Source organism: Hyalella azteca, unplaced genomic scaffold (assembly GCF_000764305.2).
Source record: "Hyalella azteca isolate HAZT.00-mixed unplaced genomic scaffold, Hazt_2.0.2 contig2181, whole genome shotgun sequence".
NCBI lineage: Eukaryota > Metazoa > Arthropoda > Malacostraca > Amphipoda > Hyalellidae > Hyalella > Hyalella azteca.
In genome coordinates this window covers 1-16,317 of record NW_025932465.1, presented here as the reverse complement: position 1 = coordinate 16,317, position 16,317 = coordinate 1, and the positions used below count along the sequence as shown (strand labels likewise).

Sequence of the window (16,317 nt, the reverse complement as noted above, 5' to 3'; positions counted from 1 at the left end):
GCATTCGCACCTCGTAAATGGCTTTTCATGGCCGAGATATGGAATTCACGGCTCGGTGAAATAGAATCAAGGCTCGTAGAAATGGAATCACGGCTGGCAAATCCATAAAACCACGGCTTGAAAAATTCAGTCGCGGCTCGCCAAGTAGATATATTCCATACTAGCTCCACATTGAGTCCACAAGACATTAACCTCGCGTCATTGTTTCCCTGCCTTACTATCCCCAGCATCTTCTTCCCCCCACACTTACCCCGACTCTCCACCATTATCACATGGCTAACTGGAGGCTTTTCTTGCAGACCTTTGATGCTTATCCGAAAGGTACTGACTAAAACCTGGACCCGGACCGGTCCGCCGGACCCGGACCGAGTGACTAAAACCCGGACCCGGACTGGACAGGCGGACCAGGTTCAAAAAAATAAAAGGCTGCAAATCATCTGAAACGTCGAGAAAACTTTTAATTTCACATATACAATTTTTATATTCACTTAGAAAAATTTAGTCGCACCAACATATATGGGTCACAGAAAAGTTCATTTCTCGATTGAACTAATTGCTAGATAATTTTCTGAAACGTCCAGAAAACATAAAAGGTTGGTATCGAATTCTTCATTTGGGTGCATTATCGGGCATCGGCTTCAGTGGGCGGTGAGCGGATTTCTAGGAGTTTCTCCAGCACAGCATCCAAAACAAAGTTCCTTGTATTTTCAATATCTTCTTGCGTGGTTTCTCTGTGAAGTTTTCTGAGCACGCGCTCCTTGTCAAGTGGGCACAATCCTGTGGCTTGAAAGCCCATACTCATATTGTGTTTGACTTCATTGTTGATTGAGTGCAAGAGGTTTGAGTGGAGGCATGGAAACCAGTCTTTTGGGAGTGTTGCAATGTTCTTGCCAAAAGTTTTCTTCCAATTTGTAAGGGTCTTGTGCCATTTCCTTTTCAATGGCACATAGGAAACCACATCCAGGGGCTGCAATAGATGCGTTTCATTGGATGGCAAAAAGACAAAGCTTGTATTGTTTGCATTGCAAAGTTGAATTACATCCTGGTGCAGATGAGAGGAGAGGTTATCTCCAATTAACACTTTGTGACCTTCCAAATTCTTACAGAAGGGCGGCAGAAGAGTTTTAAACCAATCATAAAACATGTCAGCATCGAACCAGCCACTTTTACTGACATTGTAGCGACAGCCATGAGGGCCTCCTTCGGTCCCTGCCTCTTGCAATCTGATACCTTTATAAGCAACATAAGGTGGATGAAGCAGTACCTGCAAACATCACTGAATAGCTGGTCTTCCTGAAATTCATCACCCTCTCAGGGTATTTCATCCCTCGCCTGAAGATCATCTGGGACTTCCCAGGGTTGTTGGTGAAATTTGTCTCATCGTAGTTTCTGATATTCGTGTTAGGCACGCCTTGCAGCACATGGGCAATGTTGTCAAAAAACTTGCTAATGACTTCACTTGAGATCTCTGCCCTTTTTTTTGATATTGTGACACATTCTCGTAGAGAGCAAGTGCTTGTATCGGGCAATAAAATTATTAACCCAGTCGATACCAGACAGATTGTTTTTGAAGGTGGTGATATTCCTGCCACTCTTATTCAAGAAGTCCCTTACAATCATTTGTATCTCAAGATGGGTCAGAGGGCACCCTTAATCAGCCAAAACAACTAGGTTTTGGGTGATGATCCTTTCTTCATGCACAAGAAGTGATATTGGGTGCCCCCATATGAAGAAAGTCATGAGTTGCATTCCCTGCAGTCCTGCGTTGTCTGACATATCTTTGCAGCGTATTTAGAGGCACATTATGCATTTGCGCTACATCTCTAATGGACATGCCATCAACAATGACACTGTCCACTGCCAGCTTGATATCAGCAGTTGAATGCAATTTCCTTCGTATGAGTTTTTCTGTGGGCTTATAATGTCTCACCATTTTAATAGGCTCAAGTGAATTTTCTATAAGAGAAAAAGATCATAAAACCTGAAAAATAAAGGGATCATTTAGAGACATACATAATATTTTTGGAGAAATAGATCATCGTTTAGGTAATGTATTTTTCATTCTATGTTGCCCGGTGCACAATTCTGGCTATGAAATGAGAATTCTTATTACTGGAGTCTTTGCTAACCAAGGTTATGCTGTGAACGCATTTTTGGGGGTGTTTCGAATGGCCCCAGGGGAGGGGGGTGTCCCAAGTAGCCCCGCCGTGCAGAAATGGCCGCCATTTTTTGGATTGAGGTATGTAAATTCTGCAAATAAAGTTTTCATGCTGACACTTTTTTCTAAGCAAAATTTTTTAATATGGCAAATATTTTTTTTACTGCAGACCATAGCAGAAGTAACTTTTCAAAATATTGTTTCTCACCATTCTTTTAGGAATTTTTCTAAGCTAGTAAATGTAGTATTTTTGAACTTCTTTTATATTACATAGATAGGAAAAATGTTGACGCTTATGCCACTATATTTAGTTTTGCAATATTCCAATTAGTTTTGCTACTAAAACAGTTTTACGCCGTGTTGGAGGACTGTTCTGAGTAGTCCTGGTTGATGGTATAATGACCCTTGGTGAATGAAACATGGTTTTGTGCCAGTTGAGTACAATTGCTCATTTTAGTTATATTTTCATTTCGGATTGGTGATTTTGAAGGCAATGGTGCCACACCATTGAGTAATTTTACTACCAGTTAAACCCACCAATACAATTGCTGTGTGGTACCATTTCCTTCAATGTGGTTGGTATTTTATCCGCAAAGGCAATGGATGTGGAAGTTGCATGTGAACAAAAGTTTTGTAAGCTATTATTCAAAATCACTACTCTGGCAATGCAAGATTAATTGAGGTAATAATCAAATTTAATTGCATAATACTAGCACAAGCAGAGCTTCAAAAAGGTCAGACTTTTGAAGCTCTAAATTTTGTTATTTTTATATTTCATACACAATATTAACCTTCTCTGATTGATACTATAGACCATATTTTTTGGATTTCAAGGAGCCTAAGTAAGGACTGCAGTATGCCAGCATGTGTTGGATGTTCCATTCATTACAACATGCTAGACCATGAAGAACGTCTTGTCTCACATGACGATTTGCCAGGCCTCATCCTACACTGCATTTCATGTTGAAAGATCAGTTTGCAATGGAATAATTGTACATGTCCTGACTGTCTGACTTGTAAGCCTCTCAAGATACGTTATATGAACAACAAAATAAAAACAATCTGACTGCAAATTCTGCTGCTTCTTTTGGTATGACTGGCCATCAACAGCAGTAACAAGATCTACAACAACAACAGCAGCAACAAGAGCTACAACAACAGCTGCAATGAGAACTTCAGCATCACCAGCAGCAACAAGAGCTATAGCAACAACAGCAAGAGCTACAGCAACAACAGCAAGAGCTACAGTAACAACACAAGCAGCAAAGAGATCTACAACAACACCAGCAGCAGCAAGATCTAAAACATCAGCAATAAGAGCTATAATAACAACAGCAGCAACAACATGGTTCAGTCATTTGCTGAAGCTGCAGTTGTGTTTTTAAACCACCATACATTGCCTACCTTGATAAATCCATGTGGTAAATTTGTTTCATGTTACAGGAGTATCAAGCTCTACTAATGGAGATAGTTTGTAGTATTTATAAGAAATATCTTCACATTTTTTCTTTAATGCTGCCATCCAATTCATTAAGCTATATTGCTGCTGGAAGTGTGTGATTTATTAAAGTAGGCTATCCCTGACACACTTGTCCGAAGTTCATATATATGATGGAAGAAGCTTTTGGTTATGTTAACCTAACCTGAACTGCCTTAAGTGTGAGGTTTGTGTAAAATTGTTTTATATTAATGATAAACTGTTCTGGGTACAATTTCTGATTGTACAGTCCAAAGAATATTTTACCAAATATTGTAAACAAATTAAGGTGATATATTGAATAAGACACATGATGTGCATCATGAACAATTTTTTATAATCTATGGAATTCAAATGCAGTTTTTGGAAGATCATGATACCTTGGAGGATGCAGGTATGTTTATGTATCTGAAGAGCATGAGTAGCAAAGAGCAGGTATTCCCGTTAGCAATGATGTAGAGATGTTGCATTCAATTGTCTAACAGGAATGTGTAACAATAATGGAAAAAGCATTTTTTACAGTACTAATGAATACTTTGCATTGTTAAGAAAATTATGTGCACAAAGCTTGAAGAACTTTGGTACAGAATGCTAGATGCTAGAATTTGGAGTGTGATTAACCTTTATTTGTAGGAACATCCCACTCTGAAAAGATTACTTGTAGGAATTTAGTAACTTTATTTACCGTTTGGCAGTAACAATAATACTGTAAAATGGGGTAACTTTGACCACTTTTTTTCAAAATGTAATTTTTTTACTAGATAAGTTAAACCTAAATTGAAACGTACAAAATACAGGTCTATACTCTAGCTTCAATCACCGTAAATTGCTGGCTCCTGCCTCTCATAGTTTGATGTAATTTCAAAAAAAGTGATGGTCTTTGTTACCCCAGCTCTTGGGGTTTCTTTGACTGGTTGGTAAAATCAATTTTATTTTTTGATAAAATAATTCCAAATAACTCAGGGTTTTGGTGCATTGTAGTAGAACTCTTCTAGTTACATATGCAAATGACAAATTTTAAGAAAGTGTCATAGTTTGCAAATTGGGGGCGGCCCCCCCCCCTCAGTGGGCAAAATGTGACCACCTAATGGCAGCCGTGATGGGGAAACATTGACTGGTTTGGGAATTAAGTTAAAATTACCATATATAAGACTGTAGAGTCTGAAACATAAAGAAAAAACATTAATAGGTGTATCAAACATAAAATATGTTATATACGTACCTATGATAATTTTAACTTAATTTCCAAGCTGGTCAATGTTACCTTGTCATGGCTGCCATTAGGTAGTCAGAGTTCCCCCATTGGGGGGTGACACCCCCATTTGCAAACCATGACACCTTCCTAAAATTTGTCATTTGCATATGTAACTAGAAGAGTTCTACTACAATGCATCAAAACCTGGAGTTATTTTACCAAAAAATTAAAAAATTGGAGGGGGTACCTACTGTGAAAGGCTTTGAATAATAGCTCTTTTTTGTGGGTCACATTTTAAATTTTTTAACCCATTAGATATGCAAACTTTTTAAATCTTTCTATTGTGTTACATAGCCTCAGTATTGACAAAATTTTTCCATGTCAAATAGTTTTTGAGTTTTGAGGGTTTTTGTTAAAAAAAACGAAAAGTGGAAGTGGTCAAAGTAACCCTGGGAGTCAAAGTAACCCCATTTTACGGTATGTCCTGAGTAAAATTTGAGACATTTTTAGAACTTCTAAAATCAAATTGTCATTTAGAATTTTTGATGTTAACATATATTTGTATGACTAAAGAAATCATGTCTAATGGTACAAGTTAAATGAAAATATAAACCATCATGTGCAAAAAGGGAAATCTTTGCACAATTTGATGCTAGGAGTTAGAGCCTGATTTTGGTCAATGTGTAGCAGTAGAAATTGGTAAGGGCTCATGTTATGTATTATCAAACTTCAGCAAAGGCTATGACCAAATGTTTCAGGTTGACATTCTTCACTAGACCTATTTCAAGTCTTAGTGTACCATGATTTATTTTCACTATTTATAATCCTTTGTCAACTTGATTTAAAAGGTGAAACCAACACTCTGCAGTGTACTAATCATGTATTCATACCTTTGATTGTTCTTATCTCATCTTGACTTCACCTATTTATATAGACAGTATTTTTGTATCCATGAGCTGAAACATCTTAATAATGAAGGCACAACTGTTCCTTATGACAAGGTCATACCACTGAGGCCTCGCCAGTTCCTGACGTCACATCTATGTACACCACCTAAGGAGACAACACCATTTCCTGACATCACATCTATGTCAAGCAACTGAGGAGACAACACCAGTTCCTGATGTCACATCTACACCATACCACAGAGGAGATTGCACCAGTTCCTTATGTCATGTCTATGTCATACAAATGCACAAACCACACCAGTTCCTGATTTTACATCTATGTCATACCACTGTGACCAGACCACCCAGCAGGTTTCTGGCATTGAAACTATGTTGAGTATTGATTAATTTCAATTTGAAAGTTTGGTCAACCAAAATTCAACATTATATCAACGTCAATATATGACCAACATTCGAAACCACATGAAGCAACCTTATTTCAACATTGAAGCAACATTGGTCTTGGTATATGTCTATTTTACAATGTTGAACCAATGTTGAAGAGGGCCTCAAAGGCTTAGGGAAATTATTAAAAGATTCCTGAATGATGTACCTTAATTTAATTCATTAATTGTGCCTTATAACTTTGTACCCCTTTTGTCATGTTTTATTTTGTTTGCCTTCAAGTGTCCTGTGCATCTTTTAATCGTCTTTCCAGTTTCTCTTGGTGTAATATTTAAGCTGAGTCAGAGTTCATGAAGCCTAAATCTAGCAAGTCTGCCTTCCATGCATTTAGTGGCCAATTTTTCTGGTTAATTTGATGGAATTTCATTGGTTTTTGCATGGCACACTGATTTGACTAAGCCTGCTTGAATTACAATATTGCCAGACTCAACTTGTTGTTGTTGTTGTTGTTGTTTCTTGCGCCAAAAACGTGGGAGAAACGTGAAAAAACGTGTTTCTTGCGCCAAAAACGCCAAAAATCCCTGTGACTACTGACGGCAATTCTGGCAACCAGGATACGACTAGCCCTGATGACGCTTTATAGCAAGGGCCTTAGGCCGAGGGTTGAATCGCTGGAGCGGCGGTCAGTAGTTTTGACTGGTCAGAGCTGCATATCTGAACGGGCCGCACAGGTAAATTATTCGCAGGCAATACAAGTTTGATGACAGTGCAATTTATTACGAAGTGCTAAACCACACAATTGTGCAGAAAACCAATGTAGTTTTCTCTACAATTGGGTGCAGAAAACTACATTGGTTACCAGCATCACCGGCAGCGCAATATTCGAATAAATGAACCATAACTACCCAGTCAAACTCAGCTACCTTGCATGTACTAACCACGTGAACAGCTCCCACGTGCGATACCGAAATTATCATTTGCCAGACTCAACTTCACCTCTGCTAGCTAATCCCATCCCTGTGCTCCATTATGTTAGTATAGTCCATTTCATTTCATTACCTGTGTTACCATTGTTATTTTTTCCCAAAATTTTGAAAATTTTTCTCTAAATTCATGCCAGTATATAAATTAATGCTTGATGCTTATTACCTGTTCATGTTAGTCTTGCCCTTTATTACTATAATTGTCATTTTTCTTGCTTAAACCATGCTTTGTCACCCCTTGGATAACTTGACCTCCTGCAACCCCTGTATTCATGACTTGTGTGTTGAATAAACAGTTTTATACATCCTCCAAATGTCAATAAATCTAGAGAGCTAGTTCTTGTGAATGCATTTACAGTGGGGGGAAATAAATATTCGTACACTTGAAAAATCGTATTTTAATGTATGTATGTACACAAACTTAACAGGATCCCGAAAAGTGAACATGTTGCATTGTTTTTTGTTGCATTGAGATTTAATTTCTTTTGATAGTATTTTTGAATACTATGCGTCTCTATACATAATTTAAATCACTTTTCCTGCTAAGTTTGCGTACTTACATACATTAAAATACGATTTTTCAAGTGTACGAATATTTATTTCCCCCCACTGTATTTGACATTTAGGAGTGATTGGTGTAGAGCCAGTCTTTTTAACGAGAGCCTTAAGTCTCTCAACCGACTCCTGGCCATCAAGAAGCTTTGCCAACTAGCAATCAAATTTTGACTTGAATTTGCACTTTTTCTGGATGCTTTAAGCTCTGTAGTCTCCAGACTAAACATTCTAGGACCATAAACCTCTCTCGCACAATATAGAAAGCTAAATATTTGGAATATGATTTGCTAACTGTTCTTAGGAGTAATTGTATCTCTACCAATTTTTTTGCAATTTGGTAGGGCCAGATGTTTTTCCTAATCAACTGAATTTTCTCATGGATACCCATACACCAGTTGGAGGAATATTCTTATTATATCCGTTGTAATAGGAGCATTAGTTAAACCAGCTACGGTACTTACCAGATTCCAGAAATCAGGTTGTTTTTACATTTTTAATTACCCCTGGGAACAGGGTAATCTGGGACACTTGAAATGAAACTCAATTTTAAAACGTTTAAAGCCTGCAAAGGGTACTCATCTATTACTAACAGTACTGTGAAGTCCTTTTCGTTTGTAGATGCAGAATAAATAAAAATTTTCTGTGTTTTTTACTTGTTTTTCCATTATTGATATGATATTACCATATCCATACATTATTGTATTATTGATGTCATATTACTGTATCCATGGACATGCCATTATGCATTTACTACGACCTTGTCCACTGCAAGCTTCATATAGGAAGCCATGACGCATTTCTTCTGTATCTTTGAGCTTACAGGATGGCTTGTAATTTTACACCATTTTAAGGGGATCGACCTGGCATTTTGAAAACTTCTACAGTTATTATCCGATTGTCATGAAACTTCACATACATAAGTAAAATGTGAAAATAAAAACATTTTGCTCCTATGAATTTTTCGAAAAAATTGATAGAAAACGTGAAATTCATAGAAAACGGCTAAAAAGGGGTACTTCAAAGTACTTCAGAAAATCTATCTCCTCCCACAAATATCATCCTACAACATCGAGACACGTATCATTCGATTTGTAAAGACCATATCTATCGACTCTATCATTCCTTTTTTTCATTTCCACCTAGTTTTTTTTTTATGACGTTTTTTCCCATTTTTACACATTTTTACATTTTTCACCCCCTCCCCGCCCCCTTCTTCCCCATATAAAAAACGAACCAGACCGAAATTCAAAAAAAGGAATGATGGAGTCGATAGGCCTGGTCTTAACAAATCGAACGGTATATGTCTCATTGCTGTAGCTTGAAAACTCTAGGAGGAGATAGGTTTTCCGTGACAATAAGTGTGAATGTTGAGGAGAGCGCGACAAAGTCCCGCGCGCCTCAAAATAGGCACTCAATGTAGCAAGGCTTCCGAACTGCTGGCTTCTGAAGCTTAGTCCACTCAAGGAAGCCAGCAGCAACTTGTAGCGCACCTCTCCGTACGAAGTTAGGAGGGTGACTGAAGCCAGTTGCCAGATACTGCTATTTATGTAGTCATAAGCAAGTAACTGCAGCACAACTCAGGTAGAAACTATATTCAAAGATTTCAGCATTTATTTACTTTGTATCTAATTTCTTAAAGAACTCTCCCACCCGCCTCCGTTTAAAGAGCCGTCATGAACGTAAATATTCACGTAGAGAGATGGCAGTGGTACCATTTGAAAGAGCAGAATTCCAGCTTTAAGATGAGTAGAAAAACCGGAAAAGCCAAAATTGATTGATTTTAGCCAGGTTGATCCCCTTAATTGGGTCAAGTGAATTCACTATAACAAAAAAGATCGTAAAAACATACCTGAAATGGAAAGGAATATTTCAGTGACAACCATAATATTTTTTGGAGAAATAAATCCTAGTTTAGGTTAATTACTTTTCATTCTATGTTGTCTGGTACACAATTCAATCTATGCCATTCTATGCACAATTTTGTGATGACCGATGCTGCATTAATTTTTCAGTAAATGAATTTTTTTGCTGAGAGAGGTAAATGTAATCAAAAGTTTTTGTTGTTAATTGATTTTTTTGGTTAACTGGAGCCTTTGCTAGCTGAGGTTCTACTGTAAATTCGTTTTTAGGGGTGTCCCTTATTACCCTGGGGGGTGTCCTTTATTACCCCATCGTGCGGAAATGGCTACCAGTTATTTTTTTAATGAGACATGCAAATTCCATCAATCACGTTTTTAAGCCAACACCCGTGTGCAACTTTTATGTAAGTAAAATTTTTTAATGTGGCAAATATATTTTTGATACAGACCTTAGCAGAGGTACGTTTGTAAAATTTCACCTTTCACACTTTTTGTCAGGGATTTTCTAGAGGTAGTGAATGCATGATTTCTTAACTTGTCTTGTGCTACATAGATAGTAAAAATGTTAAACTTTGTCACTATTTTTTAGTTTTGCAATATTTTGATTAGTTTAGCTTCAACAACATTTCTACCAAATGTGGGATGACTGTCCCGATTTACCCGCCCGTCCCTTATTACCCTGTTTGATGGTATATACAGACATACACAACATAAATTAATGGACTATCATACTTTTCTAGATCATTTCAATGAAGATACGAGTATACATTATTTCCGAAATTTATTAAATTACATCTTCGTCAGTGGCTCATGGATGACAATGGAGCCAATATATACATTTCAATACAACTCCTCATGAAGACAAGTTTAAGCCACTTTTCAATTGCCCCATCTAATATCAATTTCCCCTAATACTTGATATTAGATGGAAATAATCTACGCAAGATGCTTTTTTAACTTATATATTCAGGTTCAAATGTGGATTGGGTTTATCAAATCATTCAAAAGTATATTGATATTGAAAAATCTTGTGATTTTTTACTTTTCATTTCTAGTTCATGAGAAGTGAAATAGGTAAACATTTTTACCTGCAAATTGCAGGTAGTTTTTTAAACATCACAGGCCATAATTTTTGGCAAATTATGTTAAATATTCTAGAATCCACAAATAGTGGCCACTAGCAAACAAGAGATTTTCTAGAAACCAGTTCATTTTAATTTCCTGATTTACTTCAAAATTATGAGAAGCATCCGGAAAGTAGTACCCATTTGCGTTGTATGGAGCACTAGCAAAACAAATAGCCACATGTGCAGTTTGGACACTTTCAGTTAAGTGTATGCTGCCTCTGTGTAACGTTTTGTGTTGCTAGCACTGAGTGTGTTATTGCTATGAGTGTGTAATCATGTTTAAGAAAATAGAGAACTCAGCCAGTTGTTAGGTTAGGGTTGTTATTAAATTTCTCAATGCATGAAATGTTGGCGCTTGTGACATTCATAGTCAATTAAAGAAGGTGTATGGAGACAATGTTATGTATGAATTGTCTGTTTGCCACTGGTGTTGAAACTTCAACTTGGGGAGGGAGAATACCCATGATGATGAGTGTTTAGGATGGCCTTCAGTCATTACAGACGAACTGGTGAACTCAATCATTAAAGTCGTTAGGAATGATTGGCAAGTTATGGTTGAGGAAATTGTTGAACATTTCCCCGAGTTTCTCGAACAATTATTCATGAAATTGTGAAAGACCATCTGCATTATTCAAAAATTTGTGCGAGGTGGGTCCCTCACATGCTTCCTGATGAACACAAAACCAAGCGTATGGATGAAGCACTGACGTTTTTGAAATGTTATTATATGTTTACATTTGTTAATATTTACTTCCTTTTTTCAATTCCCAAACAGGTACTACTTTCTGGATGCCCCTTGTATATTGAATATCTATTAATGATGCTGGTATCCATGTTATTTAAATAATTTATTCATAGGACATTTACTCACTTGTGCTCTTCTCTCTTCAGACTCATAATTAGAAATGTTAGTTTAGTCTTGTGAGAGGACCAAAATTTTTACAAAAGCTCCATTTGATCCTGCAGAGAAGCTGTTACTTGCCTGGCTTGGCTCCATAATGTGTAAGTCCAGTGCTACCTCAACTGCATTGCTATTCAACTGTTCTATTTTGTCTCAATATACTTCTGTTTTGGCTGTGTTGTTATGAACATATATAGTGATAAATATATATATTTGTATAATTTGGGTTATTGTGCGACACGTTTGTTAAGAGTTTTCGAATAGCGCGACATTTTTGGCATATTGTGCGACAAAATGTCGCGCAATTACTGTCTCGGTATGTACCAATGTCCCGGAATCTAGATATGATTAATTTTTGCTAATAGTGCGACACAAAAAAAGATGAACGCCATTATGCGACATGCTAATTAACAAAAATCTCGTTAAGTTAGGGTTAGAATTAGGGTAAGAAGTGTAAAAAATGTTTCTTTAGAAACTTTTTTACAATTTTACTAAGGTTAGGTCCAGCCAGGAAAGGTTCTATTACATTGAATAACTAATTGAAAAACGTCGACTAATCACTGTCGCGGAATTACCAATGTATAGCAATATATATATATATATATATATAAGAAATAAGTCCTTTGTTTTAAAAATTGCCCAATAGTGAGTGAATAGTAAATGCTCTTCATCTCAGCAGATTATTTGAATCAGATGCCGCAGCGGCAGCAGATAATACCACAACAGCTGCAGCAGATAAAGCAACAGCTGCAGCAGATAATACAACAGCAGCAGCAGCAACAACAACAGCTGCATCAGATACAACAACAGACACAACAGCAACAACAACTAATACAGCAGCTGCAACAACAAAAGCTGCAGCAGTTGAAACAACAGATGCAGCAACAACAGATTAAGCAGCTAGAACAACAGCTGAAACAACATTGGGAGCTGCAGCAGTTACAACAACAACGACTGGAGCTGCAGCAACAACAACAGATTGAGCAGCTAGAACAAGAGCTAGAGCAGCATCAGATTGAACAGTTACAACAGGAGTGGAAACTAGATTGGGAGCTGCATCAGTTACAACAAAAACAACTGGAGTTGCGTCAACAACAACGGATAAAGCAGCAAAAACAAGAGCTGGAGCAGCATGAGATTGAACAGATACAACAGGAGTGGAAACGAGATTGGGAGCTGCTTCGGTTACAACAACAACAACTGGAGCTGCAGCAACAACAACAGATTAGGCTGCTAAAACAAGAGCTTCAACAACAGGAGCTGCAGCAGTTACAATTGGAGCAAGTAAAACGGGAATTGGCAGACCGTCATGATCAGGTAATAAGACCTGGTGCCCACACAGATATCAGAAGCAGCAGATTTATCAATATATTTATTTTGGCTACATACATCGGTCATTTTAGTTTCTGACTTCATAGAAATGCAAAATATCTTATTCCAGAGCCATTCTTGTCCCCTGTATGTGTCCATGTGATGGGTACACAATTACCACTTCAAATTAAATATTCTTGTTCCACACTTATGTTCACCGGTTATGTTTACCAGATAACATGTCAGGTTTGTACAAGTGTCTCCAGATTATGTTGTCCATATTAAATATTCTTGTTTGACATTCTTGTTCATGGGTTATGTTCACCAGATAACATGTTATGTTTGGACAAGTGTCTCCAGATTATGTTATCCACATAAAAAATTGTTTGTTGCAGGCGATGAAGTCAAGCGCAGTGCAGCAACAGAACAGGCGAGACAACGGCCACTACCCCACAGAAAGGTGCAACAAATTCTTCAATAAGTGTTATTTTAACAAATTAATACGTTCAGAAATAAGAGAAAATATGCACAGAAGTGCACATTGTCTGAAAACCTGCCAGTGCTCCCTCCGTGAGGCGGCCTTATGTCGCGCATTTATTCTCTTCATCATGAAAGACAATTGTTGATCAAAAACTCATTCATAATATAATCCAGAATGGTAAAGTTATATCAAGAAAATGTTTCCCGATGAAATGAAAATTGTATGATCCAGATTTGTAAAACACCATGTAATTAATAATACTTTTTTATTGAGACCCACTAAATTACCCAAGTTTAGTTGAGGCCATAAAGGGATTTCATGAGCAGGGCACACCGGCAAGGAGACAGCAACGTTGACAGAGACCGGGACGGTCGGAAGGACCGAAGTCGCGGCGACAGAAGAGACGAAGCAAGAGACCGTGATGGCAATAATGACAGGAACCGTTCGAGGAGCGGCGACAGAAGAGACGAAGCAAGAGACCGTGATGGTAATAATGACAGGGACCGTTCGAGGAGCGGCTCGCGGGAGAGGAGAGAAGACGGCCGTCGTCGTCCGTCCAGGAGCAGGATGTGAGGCCGGCGTGTGAAGGTAAACAGGGTTCGTATTATCAAAAACTTTACGAGCTCCTAACTCTGTCAGCCAATCACTGACGGCTTTTCAAGTTAAACCCACCAATCACTGAAAAGAAATTGGCCGCTACGTGCACTTGCGCTTTTATGTGTACTTTAAATGCTATGTGTACTTTAAATGCTACGTGTACTTTAGATGCTACATGTACTTTGGATGCTACGTGTACTTTGGATGCTATGTGTACTTTATATGCTACGTGTACTTAAGCTGACATGTGTACTTAGGCCTATACTCATCAAAACTATATAGAACAACCTGCAGTCTCACCAACTCCAACAGTGGCCTCACCCCATCCCACTCATAAATTACCACCTCGGACTACATCCCTTCACACCAACAACAGTCCAATATATTAATAAACCACTATGCAAGCATCAGTCATCTGCCCAAGCACAGACCAGACAGACAAATCCACAGACGCAAGCACAAATTTCCACTTGAAACACTTAGTCCTTGCCACAACATGTGATACCACACGCGTCATATAACAGCTCAAAAACTCATCTGCCATAGGGCCAGACAACATCTCTAATTTTCATCTCAAGTACCTAGGCCGACATGGCATCACCACGCTAACAAACATGGCAAACTTTTCATACGCCCGCTGCATTATACCATCAATCTGGAAAACTGGCAAAATTATAACCCTCCTCAAACCAAATAAACCTACTGAGGTAGCCTCATACAGGCCCATTGTTCTGGTTTAATTAGTGGTTGCATGGCATAATAGCTCCAAGTAATGCAGAGTCTTAGTTCATTTTACCCAACCATCCTAGGCAGGTGCCTGGTAGCATAGTAGCACAAAAGTTACAGGTTTAATTAGGGGTTGCATGGCGCAATAACTCCAAATATTGCTGAGTCTTGATTGAATTTACCCAACCATCCTAAGGCAGGTGCCTGGTTGCTTGGTAGTGACAGTGCGTCTCTCAGAGGGCATCAAGGAGTGGCACCACAGCATCACAAATGAATTGCGCAATCATGTCGTCCAGAGATCGTTAGCTTTTGTTTATGATCTAGGATAGAAATGTGTATTTGTATAAGAAAACGCTTGTAATTAGGCAGAAACATAAGCCTGGTCACGGTACTTTTCAAAACAAAAGGATACTAATCTTCAACTTTCTATAACAACAATTTAGCCGTTGTTGATTTGGTTACGTAATTTTAGCTGAAAAACTGGTTTAGGGATGACGGCTCCTTAAGTCACGTGATTGGTGAAAGGAAGATCTATCTGTTTCCTTATAACTTGTAGTTCAGCTCAGTTTTGCATGTCATGAAATGATACATCGTAGCACCTGACCATTGTTAGGTGCTGATGTTCATTAAGACTTCAAGTAGCATCATTTATTATTAAGTATTTTACTAACACGGTTGTGTTGTTTATCTCAAGTTAGGTGATGACCTAGCATGAATATACGAGCTGCTTATTTATTTATATAGCCTGAATTCAGCCACCATACTGCCTGGGAAATGCTAATAAGCTCATAATTTTCCGCAGCCCGATCCCTCGCCCCAGTCCATGGTCGGTTCTGTGATCTCCGAAGCTCCCTGTGCTCCCGGTGATCTTACTCGTGGTACGGCGCTGCCCATCAGTGTGTCAAGCAGCGCTCTGCAGCAGCAGCAGGTCTACAACAGCTCTTCCATCATCGTAACGTCTCCAGCCAATCTCTCCTCATCACTACAATGTTGTTATACGAACCTCTCCCCGAATGTGGCATCTTCAATTCACTCTTGTCCCGTTAATATTCTTGAATCAAAATTCGTTCCTAGCAGCTCAAAACATGTTGAGATTACTTAGCTTGATACAGTGTGTGTTTCCAGACACACTCCAGACACGATACTTGTTTTTTATCATTTGAACGAAATAAATTTTAGGTACAGGTACACATCCATCATTCATAGTGTCCAGCTCTTTGTTGCGCCGCAACTGTTCTTGCTGTCCTGTTCGATCCTGGGGCATTTGATCTTGGGCTGATACGAGGCAAGGCTGTTTGATCTTGAGCTGATATGATGCCATGCGGTTTGATCGTGGGCTGGTTTGAATCCGGGCGGTTTGATCGTGGGCTGATTTGATGCCAGGCGCTTTGATCGTGGGCAACGCGTTCCGATTTGGTGAATGCATGCTGGCGAATTTCTGGTGTGTTGAATTGATGCTGTCAGCAATTGCTTTCGATTTATTGTCTACTTGTATTGCATTTTACTCATACATCTAAATTTGAATATCTAAGATTTTCCCTGCTTCAGAAATTAATGCTGAAATGTGGATGAGCAGAATATTGGTTTATAATTTGGGATAATAATAGTGTGTACATCATAATAACTTATAGATAGTTTAATGTTGCCTGCAAATT

General features: G+C 38.3%; 1 protein-coding gene and 1 long non-coding RNA gene across 3 annotated transcripts in view; both read left to right on the top strand.

Annotated features, from left to right (window-relative positions):
- The window catches only part of LOC125179491, a 13,648-nt gene extending 1,331 nt beyond the window's left edge, over window positions 1–12,317 (top strand). Inside the window, exons 2-3 of one of the 2 annotated variants that reach the window (XR_007157284.1) lie at window positions 11,538–11,648; window positions 12,227–12,317. This is a non-coding gene — a long non-coding RNA (uncharacterized LOC125179491). Of the gene's footprint in view, window positions 1–11,537; window positions 11,649–12,223 lie in introns of both variants that reach the window. The other variant, XR_007157283.1, reaches the window with a different exon arrangement.
- A 52-nt stretch (window positions 12,318–12,369) lies between these two features.
- LOC108672654 (zinc finger protein 853) lies at window positions 12,370–16,298 on the top strand. The gene is made up of 4 exons (XM_047885486.1): window positions 12,370–12,864; window positions 13,254–13,318; window positions 13,666–13,927; window positions 15,465–16,298. The coding sequence occupies exons 1-3, from the start codon at window positions 12,424–12,426 to the stop codon at window positions 13,910–13,912; spliced, it is 753 nt and encodes a 250-aa protein (XP_047741442.1). The 5' UTR covers window positions 12,370–12,423; the 3' UTR covers window positions 13,913–13,927; window positions 15,465–16,298.
- The last annotated feature ends 19 nt before the right edge of the window (window positions 16,299–16,317 follow it).